The following is a 22,998-nucleotide window of genomic DNA, read 5'->3' as shown; positions in this document are numbered from 1 at the left end:
GCCAGCATCATCAAGTAAACCTGTGCTGATCAAGCTCTTTGTAATTGCGGGAACATGTCTCACATTCTTCTGCGTGAAAGAAGAGCCATTCTGAAACTTCAATTGAACATCTCCAACACCTAAGATCTCACATGTCTGCCCATTGCCTAGCCGAACATGATCTTTAGTGGTCACATAAGAGGTAAACCACTCCTTGTTTGGAGACACATGAAGTGATGCCCCTGAGTCTATAATCCGGTCACTCAGTGCATTTCCATCAGATGCTGTAAGAAGAGCTGAGTCCATTGTATTCTTCAAAAAGTAGATGTCTCCTGACACTAGACTGCCATCCTCTGCAACAGTGTTTGTCACATTTATTTCTTGAATCTTCACTGAGGACTTGTTCTTCTCACCATGGTCTTCAGCTTTCTCTTTGCCTTTTTCTGCTTTCCATTCTCTGCAGTCTCTTTTCATGTGACCCTTCTTGCCACAATGGTAGCATTCTATGTCACTCTTGCCTTTAGCACTGCAGGACTTGCTACGAGACTGATTCCTCTTTCCACCTTTGTACTTTTCTTTGGTCCTTCCCCTGACAACTAAGGCTGTTCCTTTGCCTTTGTCCATTGTCTTTCTATTGGTTTCTTCAGTAAGCAGACTTCCTTCTACACCTGCTATGTTCAAACCATATGGAGGTGCAGAATTACTCAAAGCTGTGCGAAAAGTGTCCCAACTTTTCGGCAATTTGATCAACAGGAACATAGCTCTAACAGGTTCATCAAACTTTACACCTTGAGCTGACAACTGACTGTAGATTGTGTTGAATTTATTTAGATGATTGGACATAGGTGTCCCTTCTTTCATCTTCAAGTCAACAAGCTTCTTGAGCCAGTATACCTGTGAAGCTGCACTCTGCTTCTCATAAAGATCACTCAGCTTTAACCATGCTTGATAAGCCGACATCTCGTCTGCTACATTGAAGTAAACGCTTTCTGCCAAAGTCAGCATAATGGTAGAAAGTGCCAATTCATCCATTTCGCTCCATTCATCTTCGTCCATATCTTCTAGTTTTATCCCCTTGAGCTTTATAGGTTTTATCTGCTTCTTTTGTACCAACACGTGCCAAATCTGCTTCTTCCACAATGGGAAATTGGTTCCATCCAGCTTCTTGATATTGTAAAGAGCAGTGTCCTGTGATCCAGCCATAGCTATGCTTCACAGTAGTTTACTTTCTTGGGAAAAATTCGGCAGAGTTTCCCCTGTAAACTGACCTCTGAACCAATATCAACCTGTCAAATGAACCAAGAAAGCTTCAGATTCTACAGAAATTTTGGTAGAGTCTCCTTTGTAAAATGGCTATGGTGTACTCAAAAACAGACCAAAAACAGCTCAAAAAACCACTATCTCTCTAACACTGTAAGTTGTGGGTAAACATGTCATGCACCTGTATTGTCTTTCACTGTCCTGTACTATCCTGTCACTGTCCTGTAAGCATAGACTACGACAATGCCTGAACGGCAGTAAAGCAAAGATGCAATCCCAACTGTCTAACTCACAGTCAATACATCCTAGTTGCCTATCTAAGGGTGCTCGAGGGATCGCTCCAAGACCTGTATCACCGAAAGGATCTCAACATTCGAGAATCCCCCAGCTCAATAAAACCTCACTCGACCCTCAACAAAGGCTGTAGTAAATCTGACAGTACATAGACTTCCCACAAAGTCATACATCCACAAATTTCCCACTGTATGCTGTAACCGCTGCGGCGGTTGTTTGCTGCGTGACTCACATCCAGCAAACCCTCAACAGACATACATCATCTCCGACAATACATCCCATGTGGAAGTACCTGCAATGTCAGAATGAAATCTGGAATATCAAGCAGCAAACACAAGCTACCTAATGAACTAGTGGATGTCGCCTATAGTTTGTGTGTAGATGCGCCCGTGTCGTATGTGACACGCCTCCAAGGACTGTGAGCCGTACTTCGATGTGTAGACAGCCACAAATCAACACTCTGGGAGTGTCGATATCCTCAGCACCTGCAGTCGTAGGCCGAGAACCCCAAATTTGGAGAGTCGGATCTGCACCCGCTGAGACCACGTAGTCAAAAATGGCATGCGCAGAACTTTGACGAAGCCGAACGGTGGCCGAGATGACCTCAGAATGAAATTCTGAGAACACCAAGCCCTTCGGGCTTACCCACAGGATTTGGTGCCGTGTTTTTGCCTGTCGAATTTCACTCCAAACTGAGCTGGTGAGTCTAGCCTCCTGCAGTGCTGCCCCGAGCCTCGATCTGAGCTCTGATACTAGTTGAAGGAGTACGAGCGGAAGTGCAACGTGAGAGAGAGTGCGAGAAGAAGAGCACGACGATATGGTGAACTCGCTCTACTATAATGTGTAGAGCATAGTGAGTTCTTATTAGGTTTTCACAAAAGAATATGTGTACATACCTGGCGGCCCGCCCACTTACCTGGGCGACCACATTGGGCTTTATACCCCAACACTAACTTCTAAGGCAGGTTTTAGCATGCCAAAAAGAGATCCAGAAGAAAACACATTATGTTATCTCTCAAGAATCTCTCTAAGCTTGGGTTGTCTTTAACCTATCTTACATTTATATGCATGACTCTCCATCACAATGAATCATTTTTCTTTCTCTTATCCTCTCTTCGTGTGTGTGTGTGTGTGTGTGTGTGTGTGTGTGTGTGTGTGAGAGAGAGAGAGAGAGAGAGAGAGAGAGAGAGAGAGACAGAGAGACTCAAAATCTAGACCAGTTCTTCCTCTCTCGTGTCTTAAGAGCATCATATAGGTGTAATGCAAAAAATACATGTGGTAAGAAGGCATCAATAGACTCTCTACACTAACTAGTTCTCCTTTCAAACTCCTCTTCCTCTCCATCCACTAGAAAGACATAGTCATCTACTACTGTGTGAACAAAAAATCACTTGCTCAAGTCTTTGCACTATTAAACTTAGTCTTGTAGTCCTCTTTGCATTGTTACGAGCGATCATACAGACAACCGTAAAAACTCTTTTTGGGCAATGGTGGGTTGGATACACTCTCAAACCCCTTTCTCTTGTCGGATAGAGCTTTGAGGTCTCTTGGGTTAGTGGCTAGGATGTTAAAAACTGTTTTTTTTCTTCTCCTCTCTCTCTCTCTCTCTCACACACACACACACACACACACACACACACACACACACACACACACAAAGCATGTGAATGGGGCTTTGCATTGTCGTTCCTTTAAGGTAAAACCAACCCACTTTCCAACAAAACAGTGGGGTAAGAAAGCTGCTCATGTCTAGGCTCTAGCTTAGCTGCAGGCATATTTTGCTTTTGTGAGAAATCGCATGATCAAGCATTTTGCTGCTTTTGCTTTCTTCTCGGTGTGTACTCTTTGCAAATTGGATGCGCCTCGACCTTAATTGTACCTGCACCAGAGAAGAGCGCCATTCTGGCTCGTGGGTCGTCCTCCTCATTTCTTAAAATCTGCGCCCCCGCACCTCCAAGTCTTTGTGTCCTTTTCAAACTCTGCTCGGCGGGCGATCTACTCACCGAGTCCCTCCCCATCCATCAGCCTCTTCCTCAAGAAAAAATTAGCTGCAATCACACATATTTGCTGGCAACAAGGCCCCATTTCGATGCTCTTCAAAGAATCTGCCCTCGTGCAGCAGAAAAACTTTTTCGACGCACCTCCTCGTCCGTGCCTACACATGGTGTAGTTAACAGATGGATCATCGCCGCTACGGAGTGCTCTCAAATCAGCCTGGTTTGTGCCTTTTACTTTTGGCTTCACTGCATTTTGTTTGTGCCCTTTGTTTTCCGTAATAAGTGTGAGCTGATTCTAGAGCAAAGGCTGATTACTTGCCCCTCGTTAGTGACTCAGGAGTAAAAACCAAGGAACGGTTAATTTGTTGTTCAGATGTGGTTTCCTGAGCGGCAGCACATGTGGATTGTCCGCCCTTTATGTTCTACTTTGCAATGCATTTTTGTTCTTGGCCACCAATTTGACTTGATTATTCGAATATTTTGTTTGAGACAAAGACCTCCTGAAGACATGACCCATGATTGGATTGTGTATATTTGCCTGAGTTTCCCCTTTCTACCTGAGATGTTTGCTATGAACAGAGGATCATAAATGCTGTTAGGAAATGACTAAGGCTACCGGTTGTCTATTATTGTGCTATTTCTTATGATGCAACATGAAGTGCGCGCTTAAGGCTACACTGTTTTGCCTTCATGGTTGTGCAGAAGCTGCTTTGTGTCAGATACTTCAGGAAGCACAACATCGTTGGCTACGTCCTACAGAAGTTTGCGAAATTTTACGCAACTATCGCAAGTTCAAGCTCACACCGGATCCTCCTCATAAGCCACAAAGTGAGTTTTCACTGCCTTCATTGAAATAATAGTATGCAATACTCATGGCTATATTTTTGGTGACAAGTTTATTGATGCACAAACGAATGTGTGCATTTATGGATGTTTTAACATTACATACTTTTGTGCATTTGTTTCATTATCTTTCATATGTGAGAGAGAGAGAGAGAGAGAGAGAGAGAGAGAGAGAGAGAGAGAGAGAGAGAGAGAGAGAGAGATGGATGTTAGATTTTGATTTTGATTGCTTCTGGTTGGTTTTTCTGTGTGGGTTTCTTTCTTTTAATGCATTTTCCTATGTTTGTGTGTCAGCTTGTGTGTTCTAATGAGATCTGCAGTTTTCAAGGTGGTTGCTTCATTCCTCCTCCGTCACAGCAGGATGCCCGGCCGTGTGCAGTTTTATTGCAGGTTGTAGTTTGCCACAGGCTACCTTCAAGATCACGGTGCATCGAAGACAGCGCCACAAGAGAAGCCCTACACTCACTTGGCATACCGACAGAGATGACATGGAGGTATTTGGCAAAGAAAGGTGCTTGGGAGAGATATGTGAGATCCTTGCTAGCACCATTGATGTGAAGCAAGGCTGTCTACAATATTATCAGGGTGCATCGAAGACGGTGCCACAAGAGAAGCCCTACACTCACTTGGCATACAGACAGAGATGACATGGAGGTATTAGGCAAAGAAAGGTGCTCGGGAGAGATTTGTGAGATCCTTGCTAGCACCATTGGCGTGAAGCAAGGCTGTCCACGGGGGGGGGGGGGGGGGGGGGGGGGGGGGGGGTTATCGAGGGGATTTAGTGGGATCGATGGCTTTGTACACAAAGTTTGTGTAAGTCAATTTTTTTGAAAATTCTGCAAAGCTGTTGAAAACCTGCAGCAGACAGATTGACGAGCAATGGTCTGCTTTGCTTGCCCCTTCTCTGAGAGAGTGTGTGTGTGTGCGCGCATCACATACACAAGTAAAAAACTTGCTGCCGCTGCCAACAGATCCCCACTTTCAAGCTCTCGGTTCTGCTCGCTGCAGCTTGGCTTGCTTCAATGCTTCGAAAATCACCTCTTTGGAAAGGATGCCTTCAATTGCTCACTTCAATTTGGTTTTGCAGCTCCCAAACCTTCTCAAGGTCTATTGCTTGCAGCTTTCCTGCCTGATACTTTTCCACACACTGCTTCGATTCGGTTCTGCCTTGCAAATGCCTTGTTAAGGCACTGTATCCTCTTAAGTGTTGCTCCCAAGCCTTGCTTCGGCTCACTTACTCTGCAGAACCTCCAAGCCTCTCAAAGATTCTTTTGCGGATGCTTTCAATCTCCTCGATTCTGCTACGTTCTTGCTGAGTTTCCCACGCTTCTAAGATTCCTTTCTGTTTAGGCTTGCTGCACACACGGATGTAGCCGGGGATGCCGATGAGCTCCGAACTGTCTCGATGTGGGATTGCTGATGGCCACCAAGGGGTAGATTTGGGGCTGATTTGCACTCTTGATGTGAGAGGAAGGGCTGAAAACGCAGATCTCGATGATGTCAATGATGGACAACGATGGGAGCACTCCAAGAGCGAGGGGATGGCCGAGGAGAGGCTCAATGGGCTACCGAAGTACCGGACCGCATCTGGATGGCTAGCATTAGCAGATCTCGTGTATCTCCTGCAAGGAAGGGGTTGAAAACTAAAAATGCTGGCTGATCTGTTGAGATCCTATAATGGGAAGGCACCGCGTACCTTCTGGAAAAGAACAGACTAAACAAACTTTAGACGCTTCAAAAACAACTGACAGAGAGAGTGTACGACACACGAGACGGAGAGTGGCAGAGCTCCACCGTCGATTGCTAGTGTGTGTGGGTTGCCTTATTTTATTGTCTTTGGGTCACTTGGGCCCCATCGGACGGGGTCCTATAAGAAGTTAACACTTTATTCTAAGTTTTACTCGCTTTCGGTGAGGATCAATAAGTTGCTGGTAACTCTTGCTTCTTCTACTGCCTCTAGGCTTTAGGCCCCTCAGCCGGGATCTGCAAGTTGTCTCAGGTCTTTAGTGGTTTGACACGTCATCAATTTGTGACAGATCTCGCTAGAGCTAGGGCTGAAATGGCAAATCGTTGGTTGATTTGCTGCCAAAAACACTAGGCTGATTTGGAGCCAAAAACTGTAGTTGCTGCAGGCTTTTGCAAAAACGTTAGGACAGGTTTGTTGCTAGCCTACTGCAACTGCTATAAATCAATGGACCAAGCTCCTCCCTTTATAGGTGAGTTTTATTGGTTATAAATTCCTTAAGCCTTAGGTAGGGCAAAACCTCTGTCAGATTATCATAAAATAAATCATTAAAATGATTTATTTATAAGTTTGACCATGGTTAAGTTTTTGGGGGAGACTGTCGCACATCTCCCCACCCGGGAACTGATTGACGCGGGGAATGACTCATTGGTTTCCTCTAACCTAAAACTACATGCACATCATGCCAAATGCCCACCATAGTGTAACAACATCTGTTTAAACGCTTGTACAATTTATTTATGCAAGAGGGTTCCAAAACTGGCAAACCTAATCTAATGAACTCGTCCGGACACACAGATATTGCGAACAGGCTCACAAAACTGCCGATACGAACCCTCCTAGGATTCTAGACAAGATAGGTGGAAAATTGGCTATGAAAGTCGATGAAGCATGTCCACATGGCACATAGAGCCATGTGCACGTGACATCCTCTCGTGCTTAAGGTGAGGTACATGTACCGAGCTGCATGGCCTCCTTGTATGAGCCTTAATCGATGAAAAATTCCTCGTTCACCAGCTTCATGTGTGCCACCATCCTTGATGTTTAAGATGTATTGCCTTGCTTGTTTCTTTGTTTTATGTCGCGTGCACATCTAACCCTATGTGCATGTGGACAAACTACTTTAGGTCTAGGGTTCAGATCAGCTTAGGAAGTGTTCTAGCGCCATTATGAGCCTGTGCACATGCCGTGCATGTCCAGGCACTTAGAGTAGTTGCATATCCTCTGGTTGCACACAACATGATCATCAGAATTACAGTCATTGGTTATCATGAGCATTTTACAATGCACAGAACCCATTTTCCCTATTTTAGCCATTTTTCACTTATTATTAATAAGTGACTTTGTTGGAAAACTGGGTAGGGCAAATTGGCTAAGCAGGTATAAATAAAAGCTAGCGCTAGCACTTTCTGGCAGAAGAGGTAGCAGAGACCCAGTGTCTAACAGTGCACCTTCTCAGCAAGACCCAGCAAGGCAACCTAGTGTTTTTCAGCCATCAAGACAGCCTAGCGTTTTTGGCAAGAGCAGATCAGCCCTGGCGTTAGCAGATTTGCAGATCAGCCCTTGCATTAGCAGATAGACCAACATCAGCGTTTTGCAGATTCTTGACGATAGAACCAGCCCTGTTTTTAGTTTTCAGCAGTTAGACACCACATATCAAGTCCCAAACCTTGCAGATCTCACCTTCCCGCAGCAAATCCTCGCCGCGTGGTCAGATCAACTAGCGTTTTCAGTTTCAGCCCTCTGTTCGTAGATTTCAGCATCTGCGTTTTCAGCGCATCGTCATCGCATCGTCGTCCTCGCCGACATAGAGTCAGAATTCAGCAGATAGCAGATTTGCAGATTTTAGCCCCTAGCTTTTCAGATTTCAGCCCGTCTCATCGCCGTCATCATTGTCGTCGACATCGTCGGCAAGTCCATTGCATCTAGACCATTGTACCAGATTTTTGCAATCAATAGCATAGACCTCTCTCGCCATAGAGAGTGGGGCCCTTGGAGGAGGGTTTGATAACATTTTGGTGTCGTATTCTCTTCTCTCTCTATCTCTGTCTCAGTACCTTCATTCATAGTGTTTATCCACTTTGTTTGTGATCATTTGCACTCTCTCACTAAAGAAAAACGGAAGGCTCTCCCTTCCGTAAGTAAAAGGAACCCTTGAGCATAGTTAAGAGCACTCATCTTGAGCAAAGTTCAACATTCATTTCCGTTGCACCTTACATTGATATCGGAGCTTTGGCAGTGTTTCTGTATCACTCAAGGAAAGAACCACATAAATTTTTTTGCTTGTTGCGGTCGCACGTAACCCAAGTCCACTTGGACCCAAGAACCCAAGAACCTCAAGACCCCAAGTTCCTCGTGGACTTAAGTACCCAAGATCTCAGTGTATGGTGATCACCCGAAGCAGAATGGATACTTTGCGTGAAGGTGATGAACATGGAGGTGGAGAAGAAGAATTTTCCCCACCAAGAGGTTTTTTTGACCCTCCCCCCTCCCTATTTACGCCAAGGGTTGCACCAAATCCTATGGAGGCTTTGGTCAAGTTGATGATGGACATGATGTTACAACAAGAGGTGCAACGCGCTACCTTGGAGCGCGAGCGCGAAGAACGACGGTTAGCCTTGGAGCATGAGCGTGAGCAAGCACGCTTGGTGGCTGAAGAAAGTTAGCCTTGGAGCGTGAGCGCTTGGCGGCCGAAGAAAGACGAGCAGCCTTGGAGTTAGAGCGTGAGGCGCAGAGAGACCAACGCATGCTAGAGTTGGTCCTACAGGTACTCACCTCGAAGCCCGAGCCGGTCAAGGATGTTGGTAGTTCATCAAGTAGCACAAGGAAAGATTCGGACTCCAACAACCCCGTCACTGAGAAGTTGACGTTCAGTAAGTATGACAGTATGTTTGTTCGCGGGAGCTCTCAAGCTAAGATGGATGCTACTATTATTCATTCTTGGTTGCGTCAATTTAATGCTTACTTTGCGACAACTAAGAAGACAAGAAATAGCAAGATTTTGACGGCAGCCATGTACCTTGCCGGTGATGCCATTAATTGGTACCACGTATGGCAAGAGGCACAGTTGACTGCGCACCTAGAGGAAGCCGAAGAAGGCGCGCCCCTTTTCTTCAATTGGGCCGACTTCCAAGACAAGCTCAAGGCACGATTTATGCCACTACAGTACCTAGCACGATTGAAAGACGATTGGGGCAGTCTCAAGCAAAATGGTATGCCAATTATGTCTTTCTCTAGTCGTGTTTTGCAGCTCGACACCCAATAACGCAAATCGGATGATGAGCGCAAGGAGGCATTCCTTTATGGATTGGACGAGTATATCAAGTATGATGTGGAGGTACTCTATCCAATCGATCTTAACAAGGCGGTAGCAATTCCTCTCGCACACGAGATGAAGCACAATAAAGGAAAGCCTAAGGATAACAAGTCTTCTCACAGTACCTCTCAGACTTCTCAGAACCCTCAGAACGGTAAGAACGGTAACTCTTCTAGCCAATTTTCCAATAGTCTCTCGGAAAAGAACACTCAAAATGAATCTAAGGGTAAAGCTAACACACTTGCTAAACCTAAGCTCACCCCATATGAAAAAGCTACACAAGGAATCATAGGAGGATACATCACGGCAGAAGAACAAGTCATTTATTCTAAGGAAGGTCGTTGTTATCACTGTCACGTCAAGGGTCATATAAAGAAAACATGTCCTAAGATTGAATCTAACGAATCTAAAGAACTCACAGAACCCACATCCTTTGTTAATGCCATAAATAAGAACACTCGTGTGTCGCGAGTTTCTCATGATCCTATCATTGATGAGTCTTCCATGAAGTGTTATGGTCATGTGAATGGTCAACACATGGTGGTCTTGTTTGATTGTGGTAGTATGCATGATATGATTGGTGACTCTCTTGTCGAAAGAGCTCGCTTGGAGGTTCGCAAGACATCTCCTTTCAAGGTGTCGGGCTTCGCTCCTGATATGGACTCTCTCATTACTGGAGAGTGCCTTGATGTGTTCTTCACAGTTCAACAAATGTCCTTCCGCAGAAAATTTGTAGTGTCTCCTCTTTGAGGATGTGATATGCTTCTTGGCATTCGATGGTTTCGTGAGCATAACCCTCTCATTGATTGGGCGGACAATACTCTCACTTTCAATGCCAAAAGTGACTCTTCCATTGTCATTCGTGGGGAGGAAGTTATTCATTCTTCACCTCTCATTACTAATGTACGGGCGAAGCTTGAAAAGAAACAGGAGAAGGAGACTCTCTCAGTCTTTTCTTCTCCAAAGCATGAGACACATGTTTTCCATGATAAAGATGTGTTTATTCACAAGGATGATGATTTGCATGATAAAGATGTGATTGTTCACAAGGATGATGTTTTAGTTGATACTTTTTCTAGTGAAGCTAACCTCATTGCAGATACGATTAATCATGAAGAACCGATCTTTGCTCTCGAGTCGAGATCTAAGGAACCCACTCAGGAAGTATTGTGTGTTCGCATGATTCGTCAACACGCATTGTTCGAGTGTTTCATTCGTGACGGTTCTTGTATTTTCGTCACCGTCTTTATGTGTTACCTTTTCAGAGGCATGCCGTATTGTACGATGCACATGATTCACTCATCAATGGGCACGGATGTATGCGGATCACTATCGAAAAGAAGAAATGTTTGCATTCAAGAAATTCACATTCCATGTCTCTTCCTTGGCATGACACAGTCTCAGATGGAGCACAAGAAAGATTGACCATCAAGCATCGGCATTTTCATTGTGATACAGTTGATAGATTTAGATCAGAAAGTCAAGATTCGATCCCATTTTTTGCGTGTGTTTGATAAATGGTTTGGCACTTCGTCGCTTTGTTCATCTACATTGCATGCACAATCTTTTAGGAAGAATAGTCTTTTTCCAATCACTCTACATGGAATGGGTATGTTCACGTTTTTGTGTTGGAATTGGTTTCAGGGACCATACATATGAAACGAGGGTATAGGACACCTCTTACCAACTTACTTGAGACGTTGCTTCGTGATCCTTAGAAACACCTAGTCATCCTTCTTGAATGAGACATCTTGTTGATGCTTATTAGCATGCCTAGAATAGGACTCTTGAGCCTTGCTAAGTAGAAGCTTAACACTCTCTCGAGTACTTCTGCATATGTTTGACTAACACAGGTGGCATCATTAAATTTGGAAATAGACCTAATCAACAAAGATTGAAAAGGTCGGCCAAACTCAGCCTCATATGGAGTACAACTAATTGCAGGAGCGAACGAATCACCTGAACTAACGGCAAATATTGTTCCCACTTAGATTGTTTATCATGAACATAGACTTTGAGAACATCAAATGAAAACTGGTTGTATATTTCAGTTTGCCCATCAGATTGTGAATGAAATGCAGAAGAGAAATTGAACTTAGTGCCAAAATTTTCAAACAAAGCACACCAAAAATGGGATGTGAACTTTGTGTCACGATCCAACACAATTGGTTTGGGTAGACGACACAATGGAGACCGATGCTTTATGAACAACCGTGCAACATCTTGTGCAGTAAGAAGCATGCAAAATTTGCTAAATCTATCAAAATCCATACTTATGGTGTCCTCAAACGGTATGTCAGGGATATGCAATGGCATGAGTAGACCTTGTTGCTTACCATGTGGCACTTTTAACTGTTTGACATACAATACAACACACGCAGTAACATAGTTGTCTACATCCTTATGCATCCTTGGTCAATAGAAAAACCGTTCAATGTAGCATTGATACCTCTATGATCACTCGTTAATGCATCACGAGCGTCATGCAGATTGGTGCTTTGTGAAAAGATAGTAGATAGAAACGGTTTTACAGAAAAGCCAACCATCACGAATGCACGGACCTTGTGCATTAAGTGCTTGTAACCAGTGCTTTTCAAATTTAGAACCTATATAATTATTTTTTAGATCATCAAAGCCAACACCTTGAATAGAGAGAAAAGAATGAGTTTCTAACGAGCGAACTTGATCTTTCTTACTCAATGCTTTGCAACAGGGTTAGCTTTGCCAGGGATATACTCAATCATACCACCAAATTGCTCAAAAAATTGAGACCATCGTGCTTGTCTATCACTCCAATGTGCACTAGGCATAAATTGAAGCCACCTAAGGGCTTGGTGATTTGTGCGAATGACAAACTCAGTGGATGCAGAATCCATATGATTTTAGAGGCACAACCTGGGGGTTTCTCAGTCCCTTGGTGTAATGTGCAGCGGCAGAGTTTATGGATTTAGCTCGGATCTAGTACTCCGCACAAACACAAGGGACACTTCACTTCACTTGAAAGACTAAACTGAACTGAAAGAAAGAGAGAGACGAGAGAGAAAAGAGATGACACAGGGATGTCGGGTCCCAAACCCTCAAGGGTCCCCTTGCTCTGTTGCCAGAGCAAGTACTTTCTTTATTCTTGCACAAATGCTCAAACAATGACTGGATGCTGCGATGCTGATGCTAATAGGTACTGATGCTGTGGTACTTGATGACGACGACGACGACGATGTCAAAGCTGAAATCTGAAAACGCTGATCTGATTTAAAGCTGAAGACGTTGATATGATCGAATCTGATTTGAAATCTGAAAACGCTGAACTGATTTGAGGCTGAATCAGAAAACGCTGGTCTAATGTGAAATGCTGGCGATGCTGGCTGAAAATGCTGATCTTGTCTTGAGAAAACGCTAGGGCTCCTAAGGTGTTGCCTGATTGTTGCGTTTGTGCCTCCTTGTGTCCCTGCTTCTTCTGCTTCTACTGAGTGTCCAATGGGTTTATAGTTCCTTTAGCCATTTTCCCTACCTACATTTTAACAACGGTAAATGAAAAGTCACTTATTAATAAATGACTTATAAGAGGCGATTCACGCGGTAAAATGCCTGCATGATGAAATGCTGTCCTGTGCAAGAGAGGGTATACAAGTGTGACCGGTCTGGACATGCACGTCCTGCTAGAGGCTCATAAAGTTGCGAGGCTCAGTTCTAAGCTAATGACTCATGCTAGACTGTAGCAGAAGCATGTCCACGTAGCGCAAGTGAAGTGCGCACGTGACATCCCCCCTGTTGAAGGTGAGGCACAACTGCGGAACTTCTATTCTTTGATTCTTTTCTGTTCTTTTGATGCTGACTGCTTTTGATGCATCTGGGTGCATAACCAATGAAGATTCCTCCAAACGGGTGGATACTACGGATGTAGATTTGGTGCGATGTCAACACCTACCATACGAGTTATCAGGTAGCTTTACTACTGTCGCAGAATACCAGCTTTCCTGCTGTCTCTGCCTTGCGAGCAAGTACGACCACTCGAATAGTCTTGTCGTGAAAACATTGCGGGTGAAGCTGAAAGGTAATTGTGCTCGGAGGTAATTCCAAGGGTTTCTTGTCGATGAAAGTGGATACATGCAAATGTGAATGCGAATGTGAATGCAGAAGAGGTTTAGGGAATCCTGTCTCCAACTCCTTTCATATCCGCAAAAGAGGCAAGTAGTCCTTGGTACTCAACATATGGGTGGTTGTGTATCCGATGTCGATCTTCCTTCGAAGACATGGCAATGAAGATGGGAGCTAAAAATGAAGACTCAATGATTCTTTCAGGGAAATTTTTTTTGGGAGAGGTTCCTTGGGTTCTTGATTCTTGATGGTTCTTCCCTTGAGTTCGCGAAGCCGAAGCACGCATAGAGTGTAACAAACTGCTGACGTGTCAAAGCCTAAAGAATGGAGCCAACTTACAGATGCCGGCCGAGGGGCCTAAACCCTAAGAAGAACAAGTAACAGAAGAAGTGTCACAAAGTGATGACGCGGTTGCCCAAGAGCAGAAACCCTAACCCTAATATTTGCCAAAAACCCTAACTGTTGAAACCCTAATTTTGGAAACCCTAACCCTAAAACCTGCAAACCCTAATTTTGTTGCCAGAAACCTTAAAACTGCAGAAACCCTAATTTTGGAAACCCTAATCCTAAAACCTGCAAACCCTAATTCTGCTGCCAAAAACCCTAAAAGTGTAGAAACCCTAATTCTTGAAACCCTAACCCTAAAACCTGCAAATCCTAATTTTGCTGCCAGAAACCCCAAAACTGTAAAAACCCTAACCCTAAGGGCAGATTTTCGAGTTTGCGCTGGCTGATGATGTGGCAGGCTGTACACATTTCCGTGATTTACGCTGGCATCTTTTGGATTTGCTTTTGGACTAGAAGCTTTTGAGTTTTAAAAGCTTTTTACTGTAATTGCTTTTTAGGCCAAGGGCCTTTAAATATGAGGCTAGGGCTCATTCTTTGGCATGCTGCCTGGAGAAGGTGCAGAGTCTGGAGTACCGGCTTGTACTTTGATGATGCAATATAAAGAAATATCAAAAGGGGTGCCAAGGTTTGGGGCCAATACTCTCTGGGGTGGAATTCCGCCAGTCCGTGTCGCGTGTCGTCTCTCTCTTTCAGTTAAGTTGTTATTGAAGTGCTAAAAGTCTGTTCTTTTCTATTGGCATGTGGTGTCCGCCTTGTGACAGTGGTATCAGAGCATCAGTCGTGTGCTTTTCTGAAAGCATACCGGTCCTACAAAAGAGTAGACATAGCTGTTGGAATTTGAATCGAGGTATCTTCGCCCTCGAACCCGAACTTATTAGCCACTCCCACCCTTACTTCATCGCGCATCGAGCGCGCTCCCGTCTTCACCGCAGTGTCTTACAGGGCATAAGCCAATTAAGATCACTTGTAAGAGAAGGATCGAGATTTGTTTCAAGTCACTGTTTTTTTTTCTCAGAAGCAGTGTCATGCAGATATTGATGTCTACAGCTACCAAGCAGTATACTCCAAGTACTTAGCAAGCTTTCAAGAAATTTTTTTGCCCGAAGTTATATGGTTTCTGACATCTTCCTTCGGAGTGCAACTTCTGGCAGAGTGGGGTATCCTGAAATGTTTGCCATGGAAACCCTAGCAAATTATAACTTGAAATTTCTCGACATCTTTCAGCAGATGTCTCTTCACGAGCAGATGACCTTGGAGATCCAGTGCGATTGCTATCTTGGGACTACCATCGTCGCCAACAAAAACACTGTCTGTCCAAGAGCTGATGGACCATGCTGTGCTCGGCTACGACCTTACGGAATGAACCTAACCCTAATTTTTGGTGCAGGTTCCAGGATGGAAAGTCAGTCGACTTTTCGAGCTTGACTGATGTCGAGATTGCTTTTTTAAGTTTCAAATCTGTTTGAGAACTTGTTTGGTGATCTTGTTTGGAATTTGTTTGAAATGGATGCTATCTGTTTTGAACCTGTTTTGGTGCCGATTTGATTTGTTTGACTCTGGTTTAATACTGGTTTCAATGGTTGGTGATTTCTCGGGTGGAGAAGTGAGAAATGATGTTTGAGAATGCTTGTTCATACTCATGGCTCGGACCCTTGTGGTTATTTGCGGAGGGAGTATTGAATGATTGAAAAGTGTTGTTTTTACTTATGGCCCGGACCCTTGTGGTTATTCACGGGGGGAGTATTGTTGTTGTTACTCATGGCCCGAACCTGGATGGTTATGCGGGAGGAGTATTAAGAAGTCTGAGCAGTGGTTACTCTCAATACCTCCAAACGACGCAGGCTGCGGTTTGGGGCGGGTTTGGTTGTAAAAGGCCTCTATATCTCATGGCCGGGACCTTTTTAGGTTATTTGCGGGAGGAGTGATGAGGGAGTCGTTGAACAGCTCATGGCTCGGACCTGGATGGTTATTTGCGGTGGAGTGTTCATCGGCGGCTTTATGTTTCTATGTCTTGTAACATGCATATGTGAGCATTTGTGTTGCATTGTGATGTGCCAACTACTGAATATTCCTAATTGGATGAGATTGCTTGGGTATGTAAGTTTAGTGCATCAAGACACCCCTGGAAGATCAGTACGGTCTGGGTGTGATGGCTAATTTTACTACGTCAGAATATCAAGAGTTCCGATCTGGACAAAAAGAGAAGATGTAACAAACTGCTGACGTGTCAAAGCCTAAGGAATGGAGCCAACTTACAGATGCCGGCCGAGGGGCCTATACCCTAAGAAGAACAAGTAACAGAAGAAGTGTCACAAAGTGATGACGTGGTTGCCCAAGAGCAGAAACCCTAACCCTTATTTTTACCAGAAACCCTAACTATTGAAACCCTAATTTTGGAAACCCTAACTTTAAAACCTGCAAACCCTAATTCTGCTGCCAGAAACCCTAAAACTGCAGAAACCCTAAATCTGGAAACCCTAACCCTAAAATCTGCAAACCTTAATTTTGCTGCCAGAAACCCTAAAACTGCAGAAACCCTAATTCTTGAAACCCTAACCCTAAAACTTGCAAACCCTAATTCTGTTGCCAAAAAACCTAAAATTGCAAAAACCCTAACCTTAAGGGTAGATTTTCGCGTTTTGTGTTGGTTGATGACGTGGCAGGTTGTACGTATTTCCGTGATTTACGTTGGCAGCTTTTGGGCCAGAAGCTTTTGAGTTTTAAAATCTTTTTACTGTAATTGCTTTTTAGGCCAAGGGCCTTTAAATATGAGGCTAGGGCTCATTCTTTGGCATGCTTCCTGGAGAAGGTGTAGAGTCTGGAGTACCGGCTTGTACTTTGATGATGCAATATAAAGAAATACCGAAAGGGGCGCCAAGGTTTGGGGCCAATACTCTCTGGGGTGGAATTCCGCGAGTTCGTGTCGCTTGTCGTCTCTCTTTCAGTTCAATTGTTATTGAAGTGCTAAAAGTGTGTTCAGTCTGTTCTTTTCTATTGGCATGTGGTGCCCGCCTTGTGACATAGAGCTCTGATACCAATGTAATGTGCAACGGAAGAGTTTATGGATTTAGCTTGAATCTAGTACTCCGCACAAACACAAGGGACACTTTACGTCACTTGAAAGATTGAACTGAACTGAGAGACAAGAAAGAGAAAAGAGACAACACAGGGATGTCGGGTCCCAAACCCTCAAGGGTCCCTTTGCTCTGTTGCGAGAGCAAGTACTTTCTTTATTCTTGCACAAATGCTCTACAATGACTAGATGCTGAGATGCTGATGCTAATGGGTACTGATGTTGTGGTACTTGATGACGACGACGACGACGATGTCAAGACTGAATTTGAAAACGCTGATCTGATCCGAATCTGAAAACGTTGATCTAATCTGATTTGATCTGAAATCTGAACATGCTGAACTGATCTGAGGCTGAATTAGGAAACGCTGGTCTGATTTGAAATGTTGGCGATGCTGGCTGAAAACGCTGATCTTGTCCTGAGAAAACGCTAGGGCTCTTGAGGTGCTACCTGACTGTTGGGTGCTTGTCTCCTTGTGTGTCTGCTTCTTTTGCTTCTACTGAGTGCCCAATGGGTCTTTTATAGTTCCTTTAGCCATTTTTTCTACCTACATTCCAACAAGGGTAATGAAAAGTCACTTATTAATGAATGACCTATAAGAGATGGTTCACGCGGTAAAATGCCTGCATGATGAAATGCTGTCTTGTGCAAGAGAGGGTATGCAAGTGTGACCGGCCTGGACATGCACGTCCTGCTAGAGACTCAGAAAGGTGCTAGGCTCAATCCTGACTCATGCTAGACTGTAGCAGAAGCATGTCCACGTAGCGCAAGTGAAGTGCGCACGTGACACTTGGCGTTTGTGAGTTGCTATAGGATGCGTTTGTTTTTACACTGGATGCATTGTATCAATCACATACATAGCATTGGACATTGTGTTTTTTGCTACATCGCATGAGGTGTACAGAGCTTTGGGCTGATTTGTGTAGGCTTATCACTACCTGATTAGAGTATCTTTAGTCCTAGATGTATCTTGTGGTTTGTTTTGGGATTTTTCCCCATGATATCATTGTATATCTTATTCAGGGTTTTTCCCATATCACTTGCATATGGATCTATGGTCGATTTTGGGTAATACAATGGGTTAACTTCAGTTTAGATGCATAACTTCACATATGTGGGAATGATGCGAATCAAAATGAATGATCACACCCAAAGGCGAATAGCCAAGAAACTGGTGATAATCTTGGATAAGCTCCATAAATTCAGTGCCTTGGTTAAACTCCTAAAGAAGATAGTGTCACCTTAATAACCTTAATTTTCTGCTCATTTTGCAGTTGGCTGACTCTTGCAGGGTACCAAGCTTTGGTTTAGTGCATCAAATAGCATGAGATTGAAGGTGTAGGTTGCCCGCAGGTTTGACAAGAATTGTTCAAGCTGGTGCAAGGCGACCTCGAAGCAAACTGGAGGCATTTCCGCAAAAGCTGCCCGCTGGTTGGTCCTGTTGGCACAGGGTACATGGACCCAATGTGAGCAAGGGGTCCATTAACCACAGCATTTAACATGCCTGCTTTGAGCCGTCAGGGTTCGTTCCTCTCTCTCGGCCTTGGTCCTTAAGTGCATCACTGAACTTGTTTGGTGATTTTCCGACGTCACCTCCGGGTGGCGTGACTAACAAGGGAACATGGAATGATTAACATGGCATGAAAAAACTTTTTACTCCCCCGAGGGGGGAACTTGCTTCCATCCCCGGTTGGCGTGCCACGTTAGCGGTTGAAAGTGCTTTTCCCCTTGCCGACAAGTCGGGAAGGTTGTCGGCAAGGAAACGCGACCTTTACTTGCTGGCGTGCAGGTGAGTTAAAGGCGCTTTTCCTTGTCGGCTTGCCGACTCTAGCCCAAAAAAGTAAAAACTAAAAAGTAAAAACGCTGAGAAGCTTCGTAGTTGATGCCACTAAGAGCGTGTCTACTCGCGTCGTTGGAAGAACTGGAATGCGATGTTCCTCCATATCCTATATTTTAGGAAAAAGCAAACTGCATCTGACATCAAGGACTCAAGAGGCCTAGATTAGGGCTGAAACTAGTTTGAATGCGAGACAAGTGCATTTTAATGTTTGATTTTCCCAACGTTTTAATGTGATTAACTAAAAGAAGGATCCATGTATCAGGTGAAGTGATATAGTGGACCATTCTACGATACCACTGGAAGGAATTAGGGTGGAAATCGCAGAGGGGCATTCATTGCTTTGCTAACATAATCTTGCACAATACACACAAGTGTAATGATGCAAATTAACTTCTGCTTACGCTTGAAAAAAGAGAATACAAATGACGTTCTTGAGAAGGGGTGCTGATTGATCTTGGGCGAGCCCTACAATGTGAGGGTTGATTTATTAGCCTAGGATATTCCAAAAGGGAAATACAAGAGTAAATGTGACCTTAAGTAAAGGAGGATACACTTAAATATTTAATAAGCTAATGCTTAGCCAACAGCAATTGACTTATGCATCTCCAATTTGGTCTGCCTAAGTTTGTACTGAGTAAATGGCCATTGTGTTATTTGTTGAAATCCCTTCTCGCTCATGTGTTTTTGTAATCTCACAATTTATGCCCAGGTGCTAGCGGGTGTAAAACATTTCAGGCCTCTTGCTAGAAAGGGGAGGGCCTTCTGAAAATGTGCAATGCTCTGTTCTAATCATATATGTTTTTTCTGTCTTGACTTGTTAGGTGGGTCGTTGTTTCTTTTTGATCGAAAGGCTCTCAGATATTTTCGGAAAGATGGCCATAATTGGCGGAAGAAAAAGGATGGAAAGACTGTTAGAGAGGCTCATGAAAGGTTAAAGGTAAGTACAAAAAGGTCAAAATTTGTGAATTCTCTTGATTTGTGGAGCCTCAAGTGCAATATATTTTTTCACTCAGGCACTTTCATATCATGAAGATTTTCATGGTGGTATTAATTGCATATTTCTGGGTTTTAGGCAGGAAGTGTTGAAGTTTTACATTGCTATTATGCTCATGGAGAGGAGAATGAGAATTTTCAACGACGAAGCTATTGGATGCTTGAGTATGTTATCAAACCTATCAAAGGTTGCAATGGCTTCAGAACTACCATCTAATCTGTCTGCCTGTTTGGATTTCAGCACCAATGAGCATATAGTGTTGGTGCATTATCGAGAAGTCAAGGAGGTATTGCTCATTATTCTTTACTGTTCATGCCCACACTTTAACTTCTACGTCTGATCTAGGTACATGTGCATATGGGGATAAGCTTGTGCCTAATCTAGTCTGACCCAGAGCAATTGGTAGTAGATTGCATTTTACATGCGAACAGCTTGGCATGTATAATATAAACTTATGTTGTTCTCATTCTGGTTATTGCAGGGCTCTAGAAGCGGCTTGCGTTCTCCAAATAGCTATTCAGTTGATGGCAGCTCAACTTTTGGCAATCCTCGTGGGGTTGCAGGCACTTCACCCCAAACGTCACCTCTTGTTTCTCCTCGCTCCTCAAGTCCTAATACAAGTAGTGCGGATTGGAATGGTGGACCAACATATTCACCAGAATGTGATGAACCTGAATCTAGCGATGATACAGATCAGTTTCGCCTGAGAGAACTAGAGGCTGCAAATACTGCCACAAACAGAGGACCAGTAGTAGCTATAGGTAATGCAACTTCTGTAGGAAATATTGGACGCCTAAATTCCACACCTTTTCCTTTCATCAACCAAAATGGTGGTCGATATGGAGAAAAAAGCCTGCCACCGTCTTATGAAGGCACAAATGGAACTGCTGCAGCAGCTTATACTTCAATAACTGGGTTGGGTGGAGCTCAGGCTTTGCCATTAAAGCAGGAAAATGGTGCTGTAACACCACCAGGTGGCTTTGATTTGTTAGAATACTGTGAAGTGCTTAAACAAGTGAAGAGTTGGGGAAGTAAGGAAACCACGGAACTCGCCAATATGAGGTTACAAAGTCATTCTGATCAATACAAAGACAAGGCAGTGACAGCAGGCAATCAATCTACATGGTTTAAGGACCCAACTGAAATGATTTTGAATGAAATGGTTGGGACAACCCAAGCTGCAGGGGATAACAGGCTCTCAGTCGTAGGAGCATCATGGCAGACAAGTTCACAGGGCTTTCTTGATGTGAGTGCATGTTTTGTTGTAAGCAATATGTGTACAAGTCTATATGCATGTTGAAACTAATGATTTCCATACACATCACACAGACATCATCCATGCCAGCGAGCAAATACCAGCAGTCTTTTCCAGGGGATGGATTGGCGTCAATGCAGGTGAGGTAACCTTATACTTGTTGTTCATACTATTACTATTTACTCTAAACCGCTATGAAAGAACTGGACTAGTGAGTCAAGCTGTGCTATTTGGCGTAATCTAAAAGGTGTCTTGGGGGTAGTGGTTTCTCAGAACAGGTGGAAACTTGTTTTGATTTTTCTTTCGTTTATTTCTGAAGGGAAAACTTCTCTAACCTCGCCACACAGATTTGCTGTTTCTTTTGCAATGGGCTATAAGATCACTTCTGTTGTTTCAATATTCTTTTGATATTACAGGGTCATCCTGCAACAAAGAGTTTTGTCAGCCCTAGCAGTGAGCTGGCTAGAGCCTACAAACCTTAATATTGATGACCTTGTCCTCAAAAGGATGAGTGCAAGGGATTAAGGTTGATGTCCTGAATCATTTGGGTTGGGGCCTCATGTATGGATCTCTCCCTTCTTGCCAGAAATTGGTGTTTAGGTCTTTGGGAACCCTTGCTATAAGTGTGCCCATTTAGGGTTGGCCACTGTTATTTGTATTCTGGATATGTGGGGGCTTTTACCTTCTTGCATGGGTTTCTTTCTGATCTAGGCTAAAGTAGGGGCTTATGTATGGCTGCCACACTTGTAGGCCGGTTCTCTGAGCTGCCATTCCGTTCACGCTTCATGCTATGCATTCTGACATGTGCGTATCTGTTAGTTATGTACTAGTAATCCAGTAAATGAAATGAAAATTATACATATTAGGACCTAGAATGAAGCACAACACAACAAGTGTAAGAACAATCTACAAAACTTTTCAATGTGTGACCTTAAAATCAAATGAAACGCATGTGCAAATTTCTTGTACTCCTACATGTTAACCTATTTTAGAGCTCCTAAAACGTGTTCGGGATGATTATGATGGCGCAAGCTCCAGCCCCATGCTATACTGGTGGCCAGGATTGGAGAGCATCACCCCTATTTCCCCTTCAATCGGATGATGGGTATGTTTTTTGGGAAGTCATAGAAGATTTGCGGGCACTTTCTTTGACAATAGGATTGTTTGTCGGAAGCAAAGCATAGGGAGCACGTACCTCAAGTGTTTGAGCTCTTAAACATCACAGGCTAGATTCACTTTCTTGGACATGAATATCTCAAGGAAGGTGTCTGTATGATCTTGCTAAGGTAGTTGCAATCAAAGATCGGTCTCCATTGAGGGATGTTTGTGTTAACAGTTTTCTTGGATTGTATTCCTATTTTGAACGCTGCATTCAAATGTTTGGAGAGATTGCATCACCTTTGCATGAGTTTATTAAAAAGGGAGTCTCTTTTAAATGGGGACCAAGAGAAATCACAGCTTTTGAGAGGCTCAAGAAGAAGCTTACTACAAGACTTGTTTTGATCTTGCTAGATTGGCATAAGTTTTTCAAGGTTCATTCTGATGCCGTTTGGAGCTGGATTGCAACAGGAAGGGCGTGTTGTTGCTTATGAGAGTCGACTGCTTACCAGAGCAGAGAGGGTTATGCAAACATTGAGGAGGAGCTATTGGCAGTAATGCATACTCTAAGTTCATGGAAGCATTATCTTCTGGGAGCAGAATTCACCGTCCATACTACTCATCAAAGTTTGTGGCACTTTTTAACTTGGACACAGCTGTCAGAGTGTCAGCTCAAGCCTCAAATGTTGACAGTGTTAGTCATATATCATGAAGAGTTGCGACAGCTGTGGGCTGAATTGCTGCTATTTATGAAAGGTTTCAATGTGAGGAGACAATTTCTGGATATTCTCTCAAAGATGGATCTCTCATGAAGCGTGCGGATTTATTTGTCACTACAACTTTCTAGCAAAAGGTTTTGAT

The 22,998-nt window shown here is 43.7% G+C and overlaps 1 protein-coding gene across 1 annotated transcript in view; it reads left to right on the top strand.

The window, feature by feature from the left end:
- Positions 1 to 3,264: 3,264 nt before the first annotated feature.
- Positions 3,265 to 22,998, top strand: part of SR1 (signal responsive 1) — a 35,487-nt gene continuing 15,753 nt past the window's right edge. Inside the window, exons 1-7 of the mRNA XM_086518134.1 lie at positions 3,265 to 3,750; positions 4,233 to 4,358; positions 19,612 to 19,727; positions 19,863 to 19,948; positions 20,025 to 20,070; positions 20,266 to 21,030; positions 21,114 to 21,179. Coding sequence (XP_086374260.1) covers positions 3,711 to 3,750; positions 4,233 to 4,358; positions 19,612 to 19,727; positions 19,863 to 19,948; positions 20,025 to 20,070; positions 20,266 to 21,030; positions 21,114 to 21,179 — 1,245 coding nt within the window. The 5' untranslated portion in view covers positions 3,265 to 3,710. The remainder of the gene's footprint in view (positions 3,751 to 4,232; positions 4,359 to 19,611; positions 19,728 to 19,862; positions 19,949 to 20,024; positions 20,071 to 20,265; positions 21,031 to 21,113; positions 21,180 to 22,998) is intronic.

The sequence above is a fragment of the Adiantum capillus-veneris genome, chromosome 8, assembly GCF_014529385.1.
Source record: "Adiantum capillus-veneris isolate H3 chromosome 8, ASM1452938v2, whole genome shotgun sequence".
In the NCBI taxonomy this organism is placed as follows: Eukaryota; Viridiplantae; Streptophyta; class Polypodiopsida; order Polypodiales; family Pteridaceae; genus Adiantum; species Adiantum capillus-veneris.
Note: the sequence above shows the minus strand (reverse complement) of the source record. Positions and strands in the feature narration are given on the sequence as shown.